The 19416-nt window shown below is 47.2% G+C and overlaps 2 protein-coding genes across 4 annotated transcripts in view; one reads left to right on the top strand and one right to left on the bottom strand.

The window, feature by feature from the left end:
* mettl17 (methyltransferase like 17) overlaps positions 1 to 9459 on the bottom strand; it is a 36478-nt gene extending 27019 nt beyond the window's left edge. The window contains exons 1-3 of the mRNA XM_073028811.1: positions 9264 to 9459; positions 3275 to 3383; positions 2860 to 2871 (exon numbers count right to left, since the gene is read on the bottom strand). Of these exons, the coding sequence (XP_072884912.1) occupies positions 2860 to 2871; positions 3275 to 3383; positions 9264 to 9459 (317 nt within the window). The remainder of the gene's footprint in view (positions 1 to 2859; positions 2872 to 3274; positions 3384 to 9263) is intronic.
* An 860-nt stretch (positions 9460 to 10319) lies between these two features.
* The window catches only part of parp2 (poly (ADP-ribose) polymerase 2), a 45950-nt gene continuing 36853 nt past the window's right edge, over positions 10320 to 19416 (top strand). The window contains exons 1-2 of one of the 3 annotated variants that reach the window (XM_073028904.1): positions 10320 to 10538; positions 14416 to 14539. In XM_073028904.1, coding sequence (XP_072885005.1) covers positions 10325 to 10538; positions 14416 to 14539 — 338 coding nt within the window. In that variant the 5' untranslated portion in view covers positions 10320 to 10324. Of the gene's footprint in view, positions 10539 to 11273; positions 11381 to 11776; positions 11796 to 14415; positions 14540 to 19416 lie in introns of those variants that run through there. The other 2 variants (XM_073028905.1, XM_073028906.1) reach the window with 2 other exon arrangements.

Here is a 19416-nt window from a genome sequence, read left to right as displayed (position 1 = left end):
TTCAGTTTCCCCAAGAGCCTTTTCCTCAGTAGTGGCAAATTCACACACTTCTGACCCCTGACACTCTGGAACTTCCACCAAACTGCTAGTGTCTTCCACAGTGAAGGCTGATGCAAAATACTTTTTCATTTCATCTGTTATTTCCATTACTACCTCTCCAGCATAGTTCTTCAGTGGTCCAATAATCAGCTCCACCTCTCTTTTATACTTTATATATATCTGAAAAGACTTTTGGCATCCCCTTCAATATTATTGACTAGCTTACTTACTTATCCCATCTTTACTTTCTTAATGACTTTTTAGTTACCTTCTGTTGGTTTTTAAAAGCTTCCCAATCCTCTGACTTCCCACTAATTTTTGCTCTATGAAATGGCTTTGCTTTGGTTTTTATTCTGACTTTGACTTCTCCTGTTAGCAATGGTCTTCATCTTTCCTTTAGAATACTTTTTCCTCTTTGGGATGTATATCTAGCGTGTTGGTGCGTGGCCAAGTGGTTAAGGCATTCGTCTAGTGACCTGAAGGTCGCTAGTTTGAGCCTTGGCTGAGGCTGTGTGTGTGTGTGTGTGTGTCCTTGAGCAAGGCACTTAACCACACATTGCTCTGCGACGACACTGGTGCCAAGCTGCATGGGTCCTAACATCCTTCCCTTGGACTACATCGGTGGCGTGGAGAGGGGAGACTTGCAGCTTGGGCAACTGTCGGTCTTCCAAAAAAAAACCTTTTTTAACTAACGGAGGCCTACATATATATCCAGTGTCTTCTGAATTGCTTCCACAAATCCCAGCCATTGCTACTGTCATCCCCACCAGTGTTCTTTTTCAATCAATTTTGGCCAACTTATCTCTCATAGCTCTACTCTAATTCCCTTTACTCTACTAATAATACATTTGACTTTATAATCCTTCATCTCAAATTTCAGAATGAATTTGATCATATCATGATCACTTGCCCATAACAGTTCTTTCACATGATTCTGTCAGGCCATGAACTTCCTCCACTGGCAAGAGTGCAGAGTCACAGACTGACCAAATGACCCGCCTTTGTCCTACTCCAATGGATGTTGGTGTAGCTCAAGTTTGTGGAGTGACTCCATCTGAGGTCACCTTTGTTCCGCCAGAGCTGCTCATCACACCCAAGCCCAGAATCTTATTGGGAGCCTGGCCCACACAACTTGAGCCATCTTTCATCAAGGCCCACAGTCCCATTCAGGGATATAGGTAGGAGGTACTTGTATGAGCTACTGTTCCACACCCTCCATTTCCTAGCTGCTGTCACTGTCCCGACACGCCATGCATTCTGTCTTTGCACTTGATAGTGAGGGGATAGCAAAAAATGGAAGTCTATTTATGAGCGAGTTCTTCCCTTGCATACACACACTGAGTATGGGTACCATGGAGGTGGCCCTGACTGCTCGGCTGTGCAGGGGATTAGTGCTAACCTTGGTAGAGATGGAAATATCCGAGTTTAATTTTGTTCTTCTATTAATTGTGTTTGTCACTATATAACATAAACATTTGCAATATTGTTGAATGTATTGTATTTGGAATTAAAGTACGTTACAAACAAAAGGGAAAGGGTCAGACACAGGGTGAGGCTCCCTCCACACCGTCCCGTCACACACTCCCAGGGACAGGGTCAGACACAGGGTGAGGCTCCCTCCACACCGTCCGGTCACACACCCCCAGGGACAGGGTCAGACACAGGGTGAGGCTCCCTCCACACCGTCCCGTTACACACCCCCAGGGACAGGGTCAGACACAGGGTGAGGCTCCCTACACACCATCCCGTCACACACTCCCAGGGACAGGGTCAGACACAGGGTGAGGCTCCCTCCACACCATCCCATCACACACTCCCAAGGATAGGGTCAGACACAGGGTGAGGCTCCCTCCACACCGTCCGGTCACACACCCCCAGGGACAGGGTCAGACACAGGGTGAGGCTCCCTCCACACCGTCCCGTTACACACCCCCAGGGACAGGGTCAGACACAGGGTGAGGCTCCCTACACACCATCCCGTCACACACTCCCAGGGACAGGGTCAGACACAGGGTGAGGCTCCCTCCACACCATCCCATCACACACTCCCAAGGATAGGGTCAGACACAGGGTGAGGCTCCCTCCACACCGTCCCGTCACACACCCCCAGGGACAGGGTCAGACACAGGCTCCCTCCACACCGTCCCGTCACACACTCCCAGGGACAGGGTCAGACACAGGGTGAGGCTCCCTCCACACCATCCTATCACACACTCGCAGGGACAGGGTCAGACACAGGATGAGGCTCCCTCCACACCGTCCTGTCACACACTCCCGGGGACAGGGTCAGACACAGGGTGAGGCTCCCTCCACACCGTCCCGTCACACACTCCCGGGGACAGGGTCAGACACAGGGTGAGGCTCCCTCCACACCGTCCCGTCACACACTCACGGGGACAGGGTCAGACACAGGGTGAGGCTCCCTCCACACCGTCCCGTCACACACTCCCGGGGACAGGGTCAGACACAGGGTGAGGCTCCCTCCACACCGTCCCGTCACACACTCCCGGGGACAGGGTCAGACACAGGGTGAGGCTCCCTCCACACCGTCCCGTCACACACTCCCGGGGACAGGGTCAGACACAGGGTGAGGCTCCCTCCACACCGTCCCGTCACACACTCCCGGGGACAGGGTCAGACACAGGGTGAGGCTCCCTCCACACTGTCTCATCACACACTCGCAGGGACAGGGTCAGACACAGTGTGAGGCTCCCTCCACATCATCCCATCACACACTATCAAGGATAGAGTCAGAAAGCTTCCTCTGCACCACTCTGTCACACTCTCCCAGGGACAGGGGCTGCTTGGGCAAAGACTGACCTCGTGCAGAACCCGTGTCACAGCTGCGTATCCACCATCGAGACGAGCTGCCAGGTACACATGGCTCAGGTGTGCGTCATAGCTGTGGAAAGACAGAGCAGATGTTAGTTCAGGGAGTCGGGGACAGAGCAGTAGTAGTGGCTTCCGAATTCTGTCAGGAAACTCGGATAACCCCAACTCTCTCCCTACCTCCCCCATTCTCTCTCTCCCTGACTTTCACTTTCTCACTCTTCTCCTCTTGCTTTCTGTGTCCCTCTCACTAACTTTCTTTGTCCCTCTCTCACCCCTCCACACCTTTCTCTCTCTCAATCCCCAATACTTCCTTTGACTTCCTGTCTCCACCTCCCATGTACCCTCCTGCCCGAGGCGGTGTGAAACTGGGGGGGGGGGGCGGGTTGTGTTAAGTCTGGATTACCTGACTGCCTTCCATCGAGGAATGGTCCTACGGAGTTCAGCCAGCACCTGATGCCGAAGCCGCTCATGACGCTCCTCTTCGCCTTCCTGGAGTTCCGGGGAATCCTGGTCTGGGAGGGGTTATGATGTATATTGGGGGGCAGGGAAGAAGAGAGATGGGAGGAGAGTCAATCAGTTCATACCATGGGGGTCATCTCAACTGATTCCACACCCCACCAGTGCTCCCTCTGGAGCTCAACACCACTCACGATCTGTCACCAAAGACTCTTGACAAGGTCTACAGATGTACAGTGAAGAGCATTCTGACTGATTGCATCGCTGCATGGTATGTAGGTTCAATGCATAGCACCAAAAGCCAATTAGCCAGTTCCATCACAGGCACAACGCTCCCCATCGTCCAGGACATCTTCAAAAGGCCATGCTCAAGAAGGTGGCATCCATTTCAATAAACCACCGTCCAGGACATGCCTCCTTCTCACTGCTGCTGTCAGGGAGGATGTAGAGGAGTCTGAGGACACACACTGAGTTCAGGAACAGCTTCTTCCCATCCGCCATCTGCTTTCAAATGGTCTATGAACACCATCTGCTTTTCAGGTTTTCCATATTTATTTAATTTTATTGTAACTTATAGTAAATTTTTTACATCTTGCATTGAACGTCTGCCAGAAAACAACAAATTTCACAGCATGTCAGTGACAATAAACCTGATTCTGGTTTGAAACCCTGAGACCTCTCCCACTGGCCTTCTCTCCACTGTTTATGCGTCAGAGAGGAGGCCAGCAGGTTTAAATTCATGGATGTTTACGTAGTGAATGATCTGTCCAGGGCCCAGGCACACATATTGTGGCAGTATTATTTTTTTCTGACTGTACACGCTGCACTTTGCACCTTGTCCTAGGAGGAACATTGTTTCCTGTAGCTCTATACGTGTGTATGGTTACATATTAAACTTAAAACTTGAAACTGAATACAATCAGAAAAAAGGCTTTTCAACATCAATATCAAGAGTGTAAGGAGTTTCAGCTTTTTACCAAACACACTATAAAACTTCGATAGATGTAATGTTGGAAGTATCCTGACTGGTTTTGCCATGGTCTTGCACAGCAATTTGAACGTACAGGGATACAAGAAGCTGCAGAAAGTCGTGGACACAGCCCAATACATAATGGACACATCCTTCCCACCATCGGTTACACCTACAGGAGGTGATCTTCATCAACAATCCCCACCATCTCGGTCATACCATCTTTCTGCAACTTCCCTTAGGCAGAAGGCGCGGAAGCCTGAAGTCCCACACCATCGGGTTTAGGAATAGCTACCTCAGGTTCTTGAGCCACCCAACCTGCACAACCCTAATCACTCCCTCAATACTAAGAACACTTTGCACTACAATTGGCTTTGTTTCAAACTACAGTGTTCAAAGCAGATTTATTATCAAAGTGAGTTGTAAAGAGTCCTTAAAAGTGACCCAGTAGTTCGACGAATCACTCTCGGTAGTGGCATGTGAAGTTATAAACACTGGCTCAGGAGCCTGACGATTGAAGAGCATTAACTATTCCTGAACACAGTGGCACAGGACCTAAAGTGTGCGTACTTCCTGTCTGAAGGTAGTAGTAAGAAGACAGCATGGTGCAGGCTTTAGACGATGGGTGCTGCTGTCTTGTGGCAGTGCCCCTCGTAAATATGCTCAATGGTGGGAGGGTTTCACTTGTGATGGAAGGGGCTGTGCTCATCACTTTCCATATTCTTTTCCCTTCCGGGGCATTGATGTTCCATGGCATTCCTTTTTTTGTTCTAATTGTGTTCTTTCTTGTAAAAAATGTGTAATTTATGTTTATGCTGTGAATGTTGTGTACTTTATGCTCTGTCTGTGTGCTGCTTTTCATTACACCTTTGCATAGATGTGCAGCCGACCATCAATTTGACTAACCCCTCACACTCCACTCAAAAAGCACTTCAATCTCCAAGGTGTGGAAGAGTACTCCTGAAACTTTATAAGATATTGGTTAGACCACATTCGGAGTATTGTCAGCTGTTTTGGGGCCCTCTTTTTAAGAAAAGACCTAAGGAGCACGTTCAGTCTGTCCACTGTATAAGGTAGGATCTCCCAGTGCCACTCAACTCAATTCAAGTTCCCATTTCAGTCTGTACACCCGCAGCCTCCTCTACTGCCACAACGTGATGTGAAAAAACTCAGGCGAGAGGAACAACAATCTCATATTCTAACAACACACACAAAATGCTGGTGGAACACAGCAGGCCAGGCAGCAGCGATAGCGAGAAGCACTGTCGACGTTTTATGTGCACTTGTTCTAATTACATTTATTGTTTTGGAAGCCTGCTCTGTTTTCAACTGCCAAGCAAGAATCTTGTGTGATCTTTCACCTAATTCGTAATATCTCTGTTTAGTTCTCAAATTGCTTTTTCTGTTTCAAACTTTCTCCAGCACTATCACTATCGCTATCCTCAGCCACTGAGGAGAACTCCCACAAAATGCTGGTGGAGGAAGAGTCTTGGCCCAAAACATCGACAGTGCTTCTCCCTATCGATGCTGCCTGGCCTGCTGTGTTCCACCAGCATTTTGTGTGTGTTGTTTGAATTTCCAGCATCTGCAGATTTCCTCGTGTTTGCTCTCATATTCTGAGTTGCCTCCAACCTATGGCACAAACTTCACTTTCTCTAACTTCTGGTAAACTATCCACCTCCACTCCCTTTTTCCATTCTCTAATCTGGCTCCTCTCACAACCCTTCTCATCTAGTCACTTGCCCGATACCTCATACACTGCCCTCTCCAATTAGATGATTCTTTCTTCAGTCCTCTACTTCTTCCACCTATAAACCACTCAGCTTCCTACTTCGTCCACCTTCCCCTTAACCTGGTCTCACCTATCACCTACCAACTTGTACTCCTTCCCCTCTTCCCAATTTTTAAATGTTGGCTTCTATCCTCTTCCTTCCCAGACCCGATGTAGGGCCTCAGCCCAAAAGGTCATCTGTTCATTTCCTTCCGTAAACGCTGCCTGATTTGCTGAGTTTCTCCAGCATTTTACAGATGTGCTGGCATTGCCGAGGGTCCAGAGTACGTTGACAAGAAATGATCCCAGGAATGAAAGGGTTAACATATGGGGATTATTTGATGGCTCTGGGCCTGAACTTGCTAGAGTTTGGAAGAATGAGTGGGGGGGAATCTCTTTGAGAACCCCAAATATTGAAAGGCCTACATCGAGTGGACATGGACAATATGTTCCCAATATTGACAGTCTCAAACCAAACCGTACAGCCTCCGAAATCAAGGACGACCATTTAGAATCGAGATGAGGAGGAGTTTCTTTAGGCGGAGTGTGCTGAATCTGTGAATCTGTGGGGGCCAAGTCACTGGTATACCTGAAGCAGAGGTTTATAGATTCTAGAATAGGAAGGGTGTTAATGGGGAGAAGGCAGGAGGATATGATTATGAAGGATAATAAATCAGCCATCTTCGAATATCAGAGTAAGATTTGCTGTCTTAAGGTCATACAACATGCACCTTGCATAAATGGCATTAGTGTCCAGACAGGTACTTGATGGACAGCACAATCTTAGTGGGCTGAAGAGCTACCGTCTCAGCAGCAGTAATTAGGTGAGTTGGGAGAAGTTAATTGTTTATGGCAAAGGGAACTGAGCTTAAAGGGGTTGGTGATGCTTCAATTAACACAATCAAGTCAAAGTAAATTACTTTCAAAGTATGTAAATGTCACCATATACTATCTTGCAGACTTACAGGAAAATGAAGTACATCAAGCTTTGTAAAATAAAAACTATACATAAAGACTAACAAAAAGCCAATGTGTAAAAGACAAATAGTCCAGATAATGTATAAACATATGGAATGGGTTAATTGGGACACATTGGAAACACCACATTTGGCCCAATTAAGCAGCTGCCCCAGTTAGCTGGTTTCATGGAAATACTTGAAATGGTGCAAAAAGACAAACTAACAACTGAACAATAAATTGTGCATTTAAATGAAATACGGAACAAGCTAAAACACAACCAGAACTAATACAAGACTATAAAACTGTAAACACAAAGTATGCTGCAGATGCTGTGGTCAAATCAACACATGCAAACAAGCTGGATGAACTCAGCAGGTCAGGCAGCATCCGTTGAAAGAAGCAGTCAACGTTTTGGGCCGAGACCCTTCATCAGTTGACGGATGCTGCCTGACCTGCTGAGTTCATCCAGCTAGTCTGCGCTATAAAACTGTATTAGTTTCTAATGGAAGAATTAATCATGTGCTTGCAGCCACGTCCTTTGACTGACTGAAAATAACCAAAAGCAGCATTGATATTGAGTGCAGATAATGGACTGTCTTCAAACATGCTTTTGATAATTTTATCCTCCAAATCTTCATTTTCATTTCAACATTCAAGATGACTGTCATCAAATTTCTCAATTACTAATTTGTTGGAGTAGTGAAATAGTTCCATTTCCACTCCTGGCCATTCTGGCATCGCCAAGCCTGAATGCTTGAAACCGCAGAGAGCCAAACAGTTATGAATTGTTTTACTACTGATTTCTCATTCAAATAAATCACTGCTTTGTGAACACAAACACACGCAACGAGTGCTGTTTGAAAACTGTCCTCTTTAAGCACCACATAGTGTCATACAGCCACACAACATGCATGCGACTGACTACATTTAGAAACTGTTTGGGAACAGTCTCCTATACCAATGTCCCACGTAATAAAAGGAATGCCAGCTAATTTCTCAATTTTGTTCATTAAAAGTTGTCCAAAATAAATGGATACCTTGATTAACCGATGGTCCAATTGACAGGAATCCTATGTATAAACGATACTGTTAACAGGAGTTGTAGAGTTCTCAAAAATGAATCCGTAGATATGGAATCAGGTCAGCACTGAGCTGGGTGAAGTTATCCACACTGGTTCAGGGCCCTGATGGTTGTAGGGTAATAATGGTTCATGAATCTGGTGGTGTGGGACACAAGACTCCTTTACCTTCTGCCCAATGATAGTAATGAGAAGAGGGAATAGCATGGACGAAGGAGATCCTTGCTGATGGATTTTGCTTTGTTGTGGCAGAGCTTCTTGTAGATGTGTTTAATGATGGGAATGGCCTTGCCTGCAATGAACTGGTCTGTATCCACCACTGTCTACAGACTTTCCTGTTCCTGGGCATTGGCGTTTCTATATCAGGCCATTTTGCAGCCAGTCAGGATACTCTCCACTATGCTTTGAAAGAATTTTGTCGAAGTTTCACGTGACATGCTGAATCTACACAAACTTCTAAAAGTAGAGGTGCTGTTGTGTCTTCTTTGTGATGATGTTTACATGCTGCTCTGAGGACAGATCCTCTTTTATGATATCGCCAAGGAATTTAAAATTACTGACCCACTCCACCTCAGATTCCTTTGCAGTAGACCACATGAGTACTGTGGACAATGTCAGACTCCTTAGATAGGGTTTAGTGGGAAGGTAGATCACCCAACCACTTCCTCTCTGCCTAGAAAGATTATGGAGAATCCGTCTCCTCCTGGCTTGCAATGTTCCCACTGCCCTTTGAGGGAGGGAGCTCCAAAGACTCCTTTCACCCTCCAAGAGGAAATAATCTCCATTGCACACACACACCCCTGCCCGTCTTGAGACAGGGACCTTGCATTCCCCAAACGGAAACTTCCCACCACTCCTTCTCTCATCTCTCTCCCCCCCCCCATCACCCTTCTCTTTTGTTCCCCTCCTTCATCACTGTTTTCTTTCTCCTTCCGTCTCCTCCTCTGGGGTCCGAGATTCTCTAACTAAAGAGAACATTTTCCCCATACCTACTGCATCAATTGAGATGCTTCCCCTCCCCTCACACTGGTACGCACTTCAATCGGCCTCTCTCCCCCTCCCCCACACAACCTGACCCTGACGTTACGGATTAAGCAACTGTTCTGGCCTTCCCCTGATGCTTGCCACCCCCCCCCCCCCCCCCGTATAGCCTCACCGATTTCATTGCATTCAATATCTTCCTGGAACTTCTTTGCTAGCCCCCGAGCTCTGGCACGTAGCTCAACGTCCTCAACTGCCCGCCGGCGGCTCCACAGGAAGTTGGTGAGGTCTCTGGCGCTCTCCTCAAGGCAGTTGACGGGGTTTGCTGGGGGAGGGGAATTTAGTGTACAAAATGAGCACTCGCTTGTCATGATGCCCCCCCCCCCCCAAGCTGGCAGGAGGGCAGCACTGCAATGTGACATTGACATTTACCAAAAGCCCCTCCAAAACACCCCCTCCTGGCAGGGAGGAATTCATACCCTAAACACTGCCCGCCACTCAGGAGGATCCCTACCAATCCACGGCAGTACCAACCTAGAGCCAGGTGCTCCCTCCACCCATCTCGCAGCTAGAGGCTCCCCACCACCCCACTGTCCAGGTGGTCTTTGTGGTAAACTATGTGTATACCTGTCTGGACACGCCCCTCTGCTGACTGCTCCTGTGGCTCCTCCCACAGACCCCTGTATAGAGGCACTGCTCCCCCCTCAGTCTCCAAGATGTTGTGGTCACATTTGCAGCTAATAAAGCCTATCTTTTGCCTATCTTTTGCCTCCCGTCTCCGAGAGTTATTGATCAGTCTTCCCACTCATCCGGTGCAGCGCCACTCGGACCCAGGAGATTCCCCCCACTCATCATCACAGGACTCGACTTACTAGCAGCGACACCCAATGCCCCCCCACTACCCAGAATGACAACCCCGCCCCAGCCCTTCTGCAGCATCACCCAGTGCCCAGGAGATTTTCCCACTCACCAGCACAGTACCACCCAGTCTTCAACCTACCGGCAACGACACCCCATGCTTAGGGCATTCACCCACCGCTACCCAGCATGGCAACCCCATCCCACCCCTACTCAGTGCCCAGATTTCCCCCCACCCCCGCCCACTTAGTACAGCGCCACCCATTCGTGGGCCCTGAGGTTCCACCACCCGGCAGAGCACTTACCGTCCAGCCGGAGCTGCGCGGCTTGACGCAGCGCCTCGGGCAGGCGGAGGGTGCCGAGGGCACTGATACCTGGATGGCGGCGGTGCGGTGTCGCCGACGCCGACGCCGAGGAGCTGGTCCGGTGTTGGGGGCCCAAGGTGATCAGCACCTTTCCGGGCAAAAGCCTCCGGCTCAGGACGGCGAGGCTCCGCATCCTGACTGCAGGTCTGACACCAGCCGCCATGGCAACGAGGTTTCTCACCAAGAATCTTCCCCCTTCCCTCGAACCCCCGCTGAAGGGTTCCGAGGTAAGTGTGTGTGTTTTACAAATTACCGATTCTAGTTCTCTCAGAATTCTTTACGAGTATCACAACTTTTACTTCACTGACGTTAATTATTTAATAAAACAGAAAAAAATATTTAAAAACCGCTCCCGGGGCCTGCTGTCGAAAAAGACCAATTGGAATATCAGGTGGGCAAGATTGTCACGGGTCTGGCCAATGAGGATGTGATGAGGGCGGATCTATCTCTTACGTCGTTGAAGTTGAAAGGTTGGAGGTATCGCAGGCTTACACTGGCCATAAGCGCCGGAGGCTGAAAAATTTCCCGCCATTTGGCAACCAATCACACGGGTGGAGGCGGGACTTTGCCTGTGAGATGGACAGGGAGCGTTAGCCAATGCGTATCAAGCATTGGCTCAACCCGGGCACAGTTGACCAATAAACGTGGTAACCACGCCCAAGGAGGCGGGATTCGGAGTTGGGAATCACATAGAGGCGAACCTCTACGTCAAAATGCCGTCGGTCTGGAAAGGGCGCAAACTACCACCGAGAAGGATAGATCAGATCGCTATTTGGTCAATTATGGATTAGACCGGGAGTAATAGGGGCCGACGGGTTTTCTGTGATTGACAGTCTCTGCAGCCTATCCTCGCAAGGAGGGCGTTGGCAATGAGGGAAAACACGCGCATTTTGTGGAACACGCCCTTTCTGCTGATTGCTTCAATAGTCTGATTGACATACGTTCCACCAATCAGCCCGCAAGTGCGGACGATTGCTGTGGTAACGGCGATTAGCGAGTGAGGGTGGGGAGGACCAAGTCGGAGTGGCGCAGTGGGTTTGAAAGCTTGTGGTTTCCTCCATGGCGTCCGGTGAGGGTCACCTGGCACTTTACTCTGGGTTTCTAGGGTGGGACACGAGATTTATCGTTTCCTTTAACCTTTCACCAGATGAGGTGGTGAGCGGACTGTAACCTTTAACGCGGAAGAGGATATTATTATGTTCACGTGGAGTGAGCGGGGGCAGACCCTACCTATCATGGAGTGAGGTGGCCCCCACAGAATGTGATCGGTGGAGTGGGCCGGGAGCCAATGAGTGCGGCCCTTCACCTGGTCTTGGGACCAATTTCACCTGATCAAGCGGTGCTGAGTCAATGGGCGTGACCCTTCACGGGTCAGGTGCTTCAGGGTAGAGATGCCACCCTGGTGTGTTATCACATGACCAGGTTCGGGACTGCTTCAGCTGGTCATATGACCTGGGGCCTGTCACGGTGATGCCCCTCAGCTGGTCAGTTGACCTGTGTGCTGACACTGCGACCCCTCGCCCGCCCCCCCCCCCCCCCCACCTGGCCGTGTGAGCCTCACCAGGGCAGATTTGGCCCAGGGCTTATCCATAAAGTCGAGGGGGAAGCATGTCTGCTGGGTACGTGTGGGATCAGGGTACAAATCGAGGTTTAAAAATCTGGTGGGTTGCAAGCAAAGTTTTTCACCTTGGAGAGTGGCAAAAATCTGTGGGATGGAGACCTATTGATCTGAACTATAGAGGGAATAATTCACACAAGGTGCCAGTACAGAGCAGGAAGATGAGACAGGATGGGTCTCACCTCCCCAAGCAGGATACGCCCAAAGTTTGGGATGTCCTCCTCAGCAGAGTGATAGAGAGCGGGTGAGTGGTCACGTAGTTGGAAGAGTCAGTGAGTGAAGGAAGAATTAAAGATGGGTGTGGGAGGATATGAGATTCTGCAGATGCTGGAAATCTTGAGCAGCAAACAAAATGCTGAAGTAACTCATCTGGTCCGGCAGCCTCTGGAGGGAAATAAGCAGTCGATGTTTCCGACAAGAAGGACAGGAAGCTGATAGGTTTTGGAAAATTAAGATTATTGTGGAAAGGTATTTGGGAATGACAAAGTTATTGAACAGGAGAGGGTATTGGAGTATAAAAGTTGCATTGTTTGCTATGTAACCAAAACTATAGTCAGCTTTGATGTAGATTATGTAGTCTGAATTTGCTATTTGCTATGCATGTATCCAATTTAGTTTGCTGTGTAACCAAAACTATGTAGTCAGCTTTGAATTTGCTATTTGCTATGCATGTATCCAATTTAGTAGGAGAATGAAATCTTAAGAATGTAGAAGACAATGGTGTGTTAATGAGAGGTAGCTAAGGGATGTAGATTAGAACAGGATTAAGTCAAAGGGTAGAAACAATAGTGGCGGATGTACTTGTGAGACGCAACTGTAGACCGATTGCTAATGCTAATGCAACTAAACCAGGAGATTGCTATAAAAAATGCTATGTACAAGGATCAGTGGGCAATCGGCGACTAGCTCAATGACTGTCTCAGCTTTGATTTGCAAATTAAAGTTTAATACTTCTTGAAGAATCTTCTGCGTCTCCTGATCGTTTGTGGGGCACGAAAAACCACGACAAGGGGCAGTGGTGATCCAGGAACCAGGGAAGATCAGGAGCTGCTGTCCCCGGCTTCTAGGTCCTCACTTTAGTTCTGGAATCAATCAAACCATACCTTAGCTCCAAAATTTCCAGATCGTACAAAGACTAAACGGGACCGCAGATGCTGGAATACGGAGCCAAACAAAATCAAACTGAACACGAGGAGAATTAATTGGAATTGATTTATTATTGTTACATGTACCGAGGCACAGTGAAAACATTGTCATTCAGATCATTACACGGCACATTTAGGAAAAACAAGGTAAAACAATAACAAGGCGGACTAAAGTGTAACAGCTACAGAGAACGTGCAATGCAAGAAAAAAAATAAGGTTTGAGATAATAGTGAGGTAGATCATTGGGTCAAGAGTCAGGAAACATCAGTGGGGTTATGCTGGTGATTGGGGTCGAGTCACTTTGTTGTCCAGACTCATGTTTTGTTTCCACAACTGCAGCCTGCCCCCTAAATTTTTTACAGCATCCTCTGCTTTTTATTGATTTGTTTCAGTACCTGCAAATCCATTTTGTGTGCCCACTGTGGGTGAGTAGAAACCCTGCAATATCGTGTTGTCATGGGAACAACCTTTCCCTCACTGTGAACAAAACAAACCGACTTTTACTTTGGGAAGGAGGGTGGTGCACATGCTCCTGCCTACATCAACCATGCTGAGATTGAGAGCTACAGGTTCCTTAGACAAAGTATCGGCAGTAACCTGCCCTGGTCCAACCATTTTAATGTCACAACCAAGAGAGCTCACCAAACGCTTCCACTTCCTGAAGAGGCGAGGGAAGTTCGGCATGTCTCCGACTGCTCTTACCGATTTGTGTCCATGCATCCGGACAGAAGGCTTTCTATGGTGCATCGAAGCGTGGTATGGCAACTGGTCTGCGCACGATCGCAAGAAACTTAACGCAGCTCAGTACGTCACGGAAACTAGCTTCTCCTCTGTGGACTCTGTCCACACTCGTCTCTCCCTCGGTAAAGCAGCCAGCACAATCAAAGATTGGGTAGAAGATACAAAAGTTTGAAAGCATATACCGCCAGGATCAAGTACAGCTTCTACCCTGCTGTTAGCAGTTTCTTGAACGGGCCTCTTGTGTAATCAGACGGACTCTGGGCCTCACAGTCTACCTTGTTATGATCTTACACTTTAAAGTTTACCTGTAGTAGCTTTGACATTTTCTTCTGCATTGTTATTGCTTTAACTTATTCCAGCTCTGTGCGCTTTGTAATGATTTGATACATGAACAGTATGCAAGGCCATCTTTTCATTCTACCCTAGTACCTGTGGCAACAATTAACCAATAAGTATTGACCGTTAAGGAAGCGGGATGAATCCCGAACAACGACCCCACCCCAAGCCAGAGGCAGCTGAGATGAGGGGGTGTAATGCCGCAGGACTGGCGCTTTCCCTGGGCCACTGCTGTTAACCGTGCTGTTTCTTCTCCCCTGCAGCTCGAAGACGGAAGGTCCCGGGAGAGGAGGAGGACCTGGAGTTCCGCTGGGAATGGGAAGCGGATGGTGGAAAGTGGAGCGTTTACTTGGACGAGCACGGCCAGGAGATCTCGAGGGCTTTGCGGTGAGTCATTCAGCTCGGAGTTCATCGAGCCACACGCATCTGTGCTGGCCCCTGCACTCATCCTGCTAGTCCTAATTTCCTGTACTCAGCCTTTATTCCTCTGATCCCAGCTCTTATCTATCTGTGCTGTGTTAATGCGGACACCCTGGCCTTCCAACCTCCCATCTCCACTCTGTCAGACCATGATTGACCTCCTCCAACACATAAAATGCCAGAGAAACTCAGCAGGTCGGGCAGCATCCAGGGTGGGAAGTGAACGGTCAATGTTTCATGCTGCGACCCTTCACTGGACATTCCTTGCACAGCCTTCTTCAGCACAGACCCACTCCCTCCATCTGATGGTGAAGGGGAAGAAGCTGTCCCTAAAACGTTGATTGAGGGTTTTCGAGCTCCTGTACCTCCACCCCAGTGGTAGTAATTTTCCTGCATTAGTTACTGGTAAAATGTGGTCCTGTCTTCATCTGTCACAATAATATAGAAACACAATCTGCCTAAAGTAATAGCACACAAACAATTATTCTTCTTATTAATACTGAGTACAACGTTTATACAACTGCAGTCTAGGATCAAAAGTCTATATGATCCTCTGAGGCAATGCCTTCTACAAAAGCTTTTTTTTTAAAGTCAGGTGTTGCAATCAATGACTGCTGAAGGAGGTGAAAAAGAACCTAGTGGTAGCAGCAATGACCTGCAGAAAGCTCTAGAAGTCTCTGTTTGTGCGTCCACTATAAGAAAAACACAGAACTAGAATGGTGTTCATGGAAGGACACCATGAGGAAACCACTGCTCTCAAAAAAATACATTTACAGAAGATCACCTGGATGTTCCACAACACTTCTGGGACAATGTTCTGTGGACAAATAAGACAAAAGTTGAACTTTTCGGCAGAAATGCATATTGCTATGTTTGGAGGAAAAAGGGCACTGCATGCCGACACCGAAACCTCATCCCAGTTGTGAAGCACGGAGAAAGGAATATAATGGTTTGGGGCTGCTTTCCTGCCTCAGAGCCTGGGCAGTTTGCAATTGAGGGAACAATGAACTTAAAATTGTATTAGGACGTTTTACAGGAGAATGCCAAGGTAGCAGTCCCTCACCTGAAGCTTAATATGAAGTTGGATGATGCAACAAGACAATGATCCAAAACACACGAGTAAATCAACAACAGAATGGTTTTAAAAGATGAAAATTTGTGTTTTGGAATGGCCAAGTCAGAGGCCAGACCTTAACCCAACTCAAAAGCTGTGGCAAGACCTGAAGAGGGCTTTTCATGCAAGGTATCCCAGAAATACTGATGAACTGATACAGTTGTATATGGAAGAATGGGTCTAAAATTCCTCCTTGCTGTTGTGCAAATCTGATCGGCAGCTACAGGAAACGTTTGCTGGGGGTTATTGCTGCTTAAAGGAGGTTCTGTCAGTTATTAAATACAGGAGTTCACATCCTTTTTCCAGCCTGGAATGTGAATGATTAAACAATGTGTTCAATAAAGAAATAGGAAGTGCAATTGTTTGTTTGTTATTAGTTTAGGCAGATTGTGTTTGTCTATTATTGTGACTCAGATGAAGATCGGACCACGTTTTATGAGTTATTAATTGCAAAAGGGTTCAGAAACTTTTTCCTGCATCTGTACCTATCCAAGCTTCTCTTAAGCATTGAAATCAAGCTAGCATGCACCACTTGTGCTGGATGTGCAATCCAGATTCTCACGACCCTCTAAGGGAAGAAGTTACCCTTCATGTTCCCCTTAAACTTTTAAGCTTTTGCTTTTAACCATGACCTCTAGTTGTAGTCCCACCCAACCTCTGTGTAAAAACCTGCTTGCATTTATACCCCTCATAATTTTCCATACCACTATCAAATCTCCTCTCAATCTTCTATGTTCCAAGGAATAAATTATTTAATTTTTCCTCATAAGTCAGATCCTCCTGTCCCAACAACATCCTTGTAAATCTTCTCAGTACACTTTCAACCTCATTTACATCTTTCCTGCAGGTAGGTGACCAAAACTGCACAGAATATTACAAATGAAGCCTCACCAAAATCTTATACAACTTCAATATTACTTCCTATCTCCTGTAGTCAGTACTTTGATTTATGAAGGTCAGTGTGCCAAAAGCTCTCTTTACAACCCTATTTACGTGTGCCACCACTTTCAAGGAATTATAAATCTGTAGTCCCAGGTCCCTTTGTTCTACCCGACTCCTCAGTGCCCTACCGTTCACTAAGACTAACCCTGGATGGTCCTACAGATGTGCAATACCCCGCACTTGTCTGCATTAAATTCCATCTGCCATTTTTCCAGCTGACGCATATCCCTCTGCAAGCCATGATAGCCCTCCTCGCTGTCTACTACACCCCCAATCTAGGTGTCATCCACAAATTTGCTGATCCAGTTTACCGCATTATCATCCAGCTCATTGATATAGATGACAAATCGTAATGGACCCAGCACTTATTAGGGCAGACTCATGCCTTCTTTTAGCCATTCTGATTTCTCTTTTAAATCTCCTGTTGCACTTTTTATATTCCATGAGTACCTCAATTGTTCCTACCTGCCATGCACCTCCTCTTTTTCCTTAACCAGGGCCAAGATTTCCTAAACCTGTTATCTTTACCTTTTATTCTGACAAGCACGTGCAAGCTTTGTACTCACAGAATTTCACGTTTGACAGCTTCCAACTTACCAAATGTACCTTTGCCAGAAGCAATTTGTCCCTATCCCCACTTGCCAGATCCTTTCTGATACCATTTCTCTAATTTAGATTCTCAACCCAAGGACCAGAGCTATCCTTTTCCAAACTTACTTTGAAACTTACGGCATCTAGATCACTAGACGTAAAGTATTCTGCTACAAAGCTTCTGTGACCTGCCCTGTCTCATTCCCTGGTAGCAGATCAAGTATCACACACTCTCATTGGGACTTGGATATACTGATGAAGGAAACTTTCCCGACCACATTTGACAAACTATCCCATCTAGATCTTTTACAGTATGATAGTCCCAGTCAATACGTGGAGAGTTGAAACACTTACTATAACAAACTATGTTTCTTGCAGCAGTCTGTGATCTCTCTGCAAATTTGTTCCCGCGGACTGTTGGTCAATAATACAGCCCCATTAACATGGTCATACCTTTCTTATTCCTCAGTTCCACCCATAAAGCCTCGCTAGACGAGCTCTCCAATCTGTCGTGAAATTTTCCCTGACCGCTCCTCCCCCTTTTATCCCTCCCGCTCTGTCATGTCTAAAACTATGGAACCCCAGAATATTGAGCTGCCAGTCTTGCCCCTCCTGCAAACGTATATCACTAATGGCTACAGTGTCATAATTCCATGTGTTGATCCATGCCCTGACCTCATATGTCTTTCCTACAATACTTTGTGTATCAAAATACTTGCAGCTCAGATCATTAGTCACACTATGCTCAGCCTTTTGATTCCTGTCTGTCTGACATGTTAACAACATCTGTATCCACAACCTCTCCAATTTCTACTCTGGTTCCCATGGCATGGGTAGCAGTCCTGAGATCGCAGCCCTGGAGGTCTTCTCCTTTAACTAGGCACCTATCTCCTTGACCTCACTCTGCGGGACCCCATCACTCTTCCTATCTATGTCGTCAGTACCTACATGGACCACGACCTCTGGTTGCTTACCCTCTCACTTAAGAATGCCGAGGACTCGAATTCAGATGTCCTGAGTCGTGAGGGTTCTTGATGACGTGCTGCCTTTTTGAGGAACCTTCACTTGAAAATGTCCTCTTGTGTAGAGGGCTCAGTTTGAAGGTTATTATCATTCAACTGTACACGTGTATTCTCAAATGTTCCTAGGTCCAAGGTGCACAACATAGTACATGTAACTCACATAACACATAAAGTAATGTTATCACAAATAATAAGGTGCATTTGTGACACAAGTTAAAAAGTAAACAGTATAATGCTATTTGCGCTCGTACTGATGAGATATGATGGTCTTTCGGCCTGGGGGTAGGAAGCTGTTTACTATCCTCATAGGTCTTGTCCTAATGCTCTAGTACCTGCTGATGCTAGGGGCTCAAAGAGGTTGTTGGACGGATGGGAGGGATCATTACCAATGCTGAGGGCCCTGTGTATACAATGCTCCTGATAAATATCTGTCATAGGTGGAAGAGAAATCCTGATGATCCTCTCAGCAGTCCTCGCAATCCTCTGTAGGGATTTGCAGTCAGATGCCTTGTATTTCCGGTATCAGATGGTGATACAGCTGGTCAGGATGCTCTCGATGATGCTGCTGTAAAAATAGGTTAAAATTGAGCGTGTTGGTGGTGAGGGGGGGGGGGGGGTTGTGGAGGAAGACAACGCTGTGCTTATTCCACTAAAGAGGTGATTTTGAGGGTCCAGGTGAAATCTTCAGTATTGTGCATGCCAAGAAACTTGGTGTCCTAACTCTCTAAGGAGGAACAGTGAGGAGAGGTCAGTCTGCACCTTCCTAAAGCACAGTGTCATCTCTTCGGTCTTGTCAAATTGTTGTGCTCACACCATTCTACCACCTATTCCTCCTCTGTATGCCTCCTTGTCGCCGTTATGATGAGGCAAACCACTGTGTGGCATCAGCGAATTTGATGATTCGGTTTGAGCTGGATCTTGCAATGCTGTCATATATCAGAAGCGTGAACAGCAGCAGGCTGAGCATGCAGCCCTGGGGAGTGCTGGTGCTTAGTGTGATAGAGTTAGAAACATGGACTGACTGTGGCCATTCTCTCAAGAAGTCCAGGATCCAGTTACAGCGAGAGGTGTTGAGACCCAGCAGGGGCAATTTATCCATCAGCTTCTAAGGAATTTTCGGACTAAATGCTGAGCCGAAGTTAATAAACAGTATCCTGGCACATGAGACACCTTTT

Source organism: Hemitrygon akajei, chromosome 25 (genome assembly GCF_048418815.1).
Source record: "Hemitrygon akajei chromosome 25, sHemAka1.3, whole genome shotgun sequence".
Taxonomy (NCBI): Eukaryota; Metazoa; Chordata; class Chondrichthyes; order Myliobatiformes; family Dasyatidae; genus Hemitrygon; species Hemitrygon akajei.
This window is presented reverse-complemented; position numbering and strand designations above follow the sequence as displayed.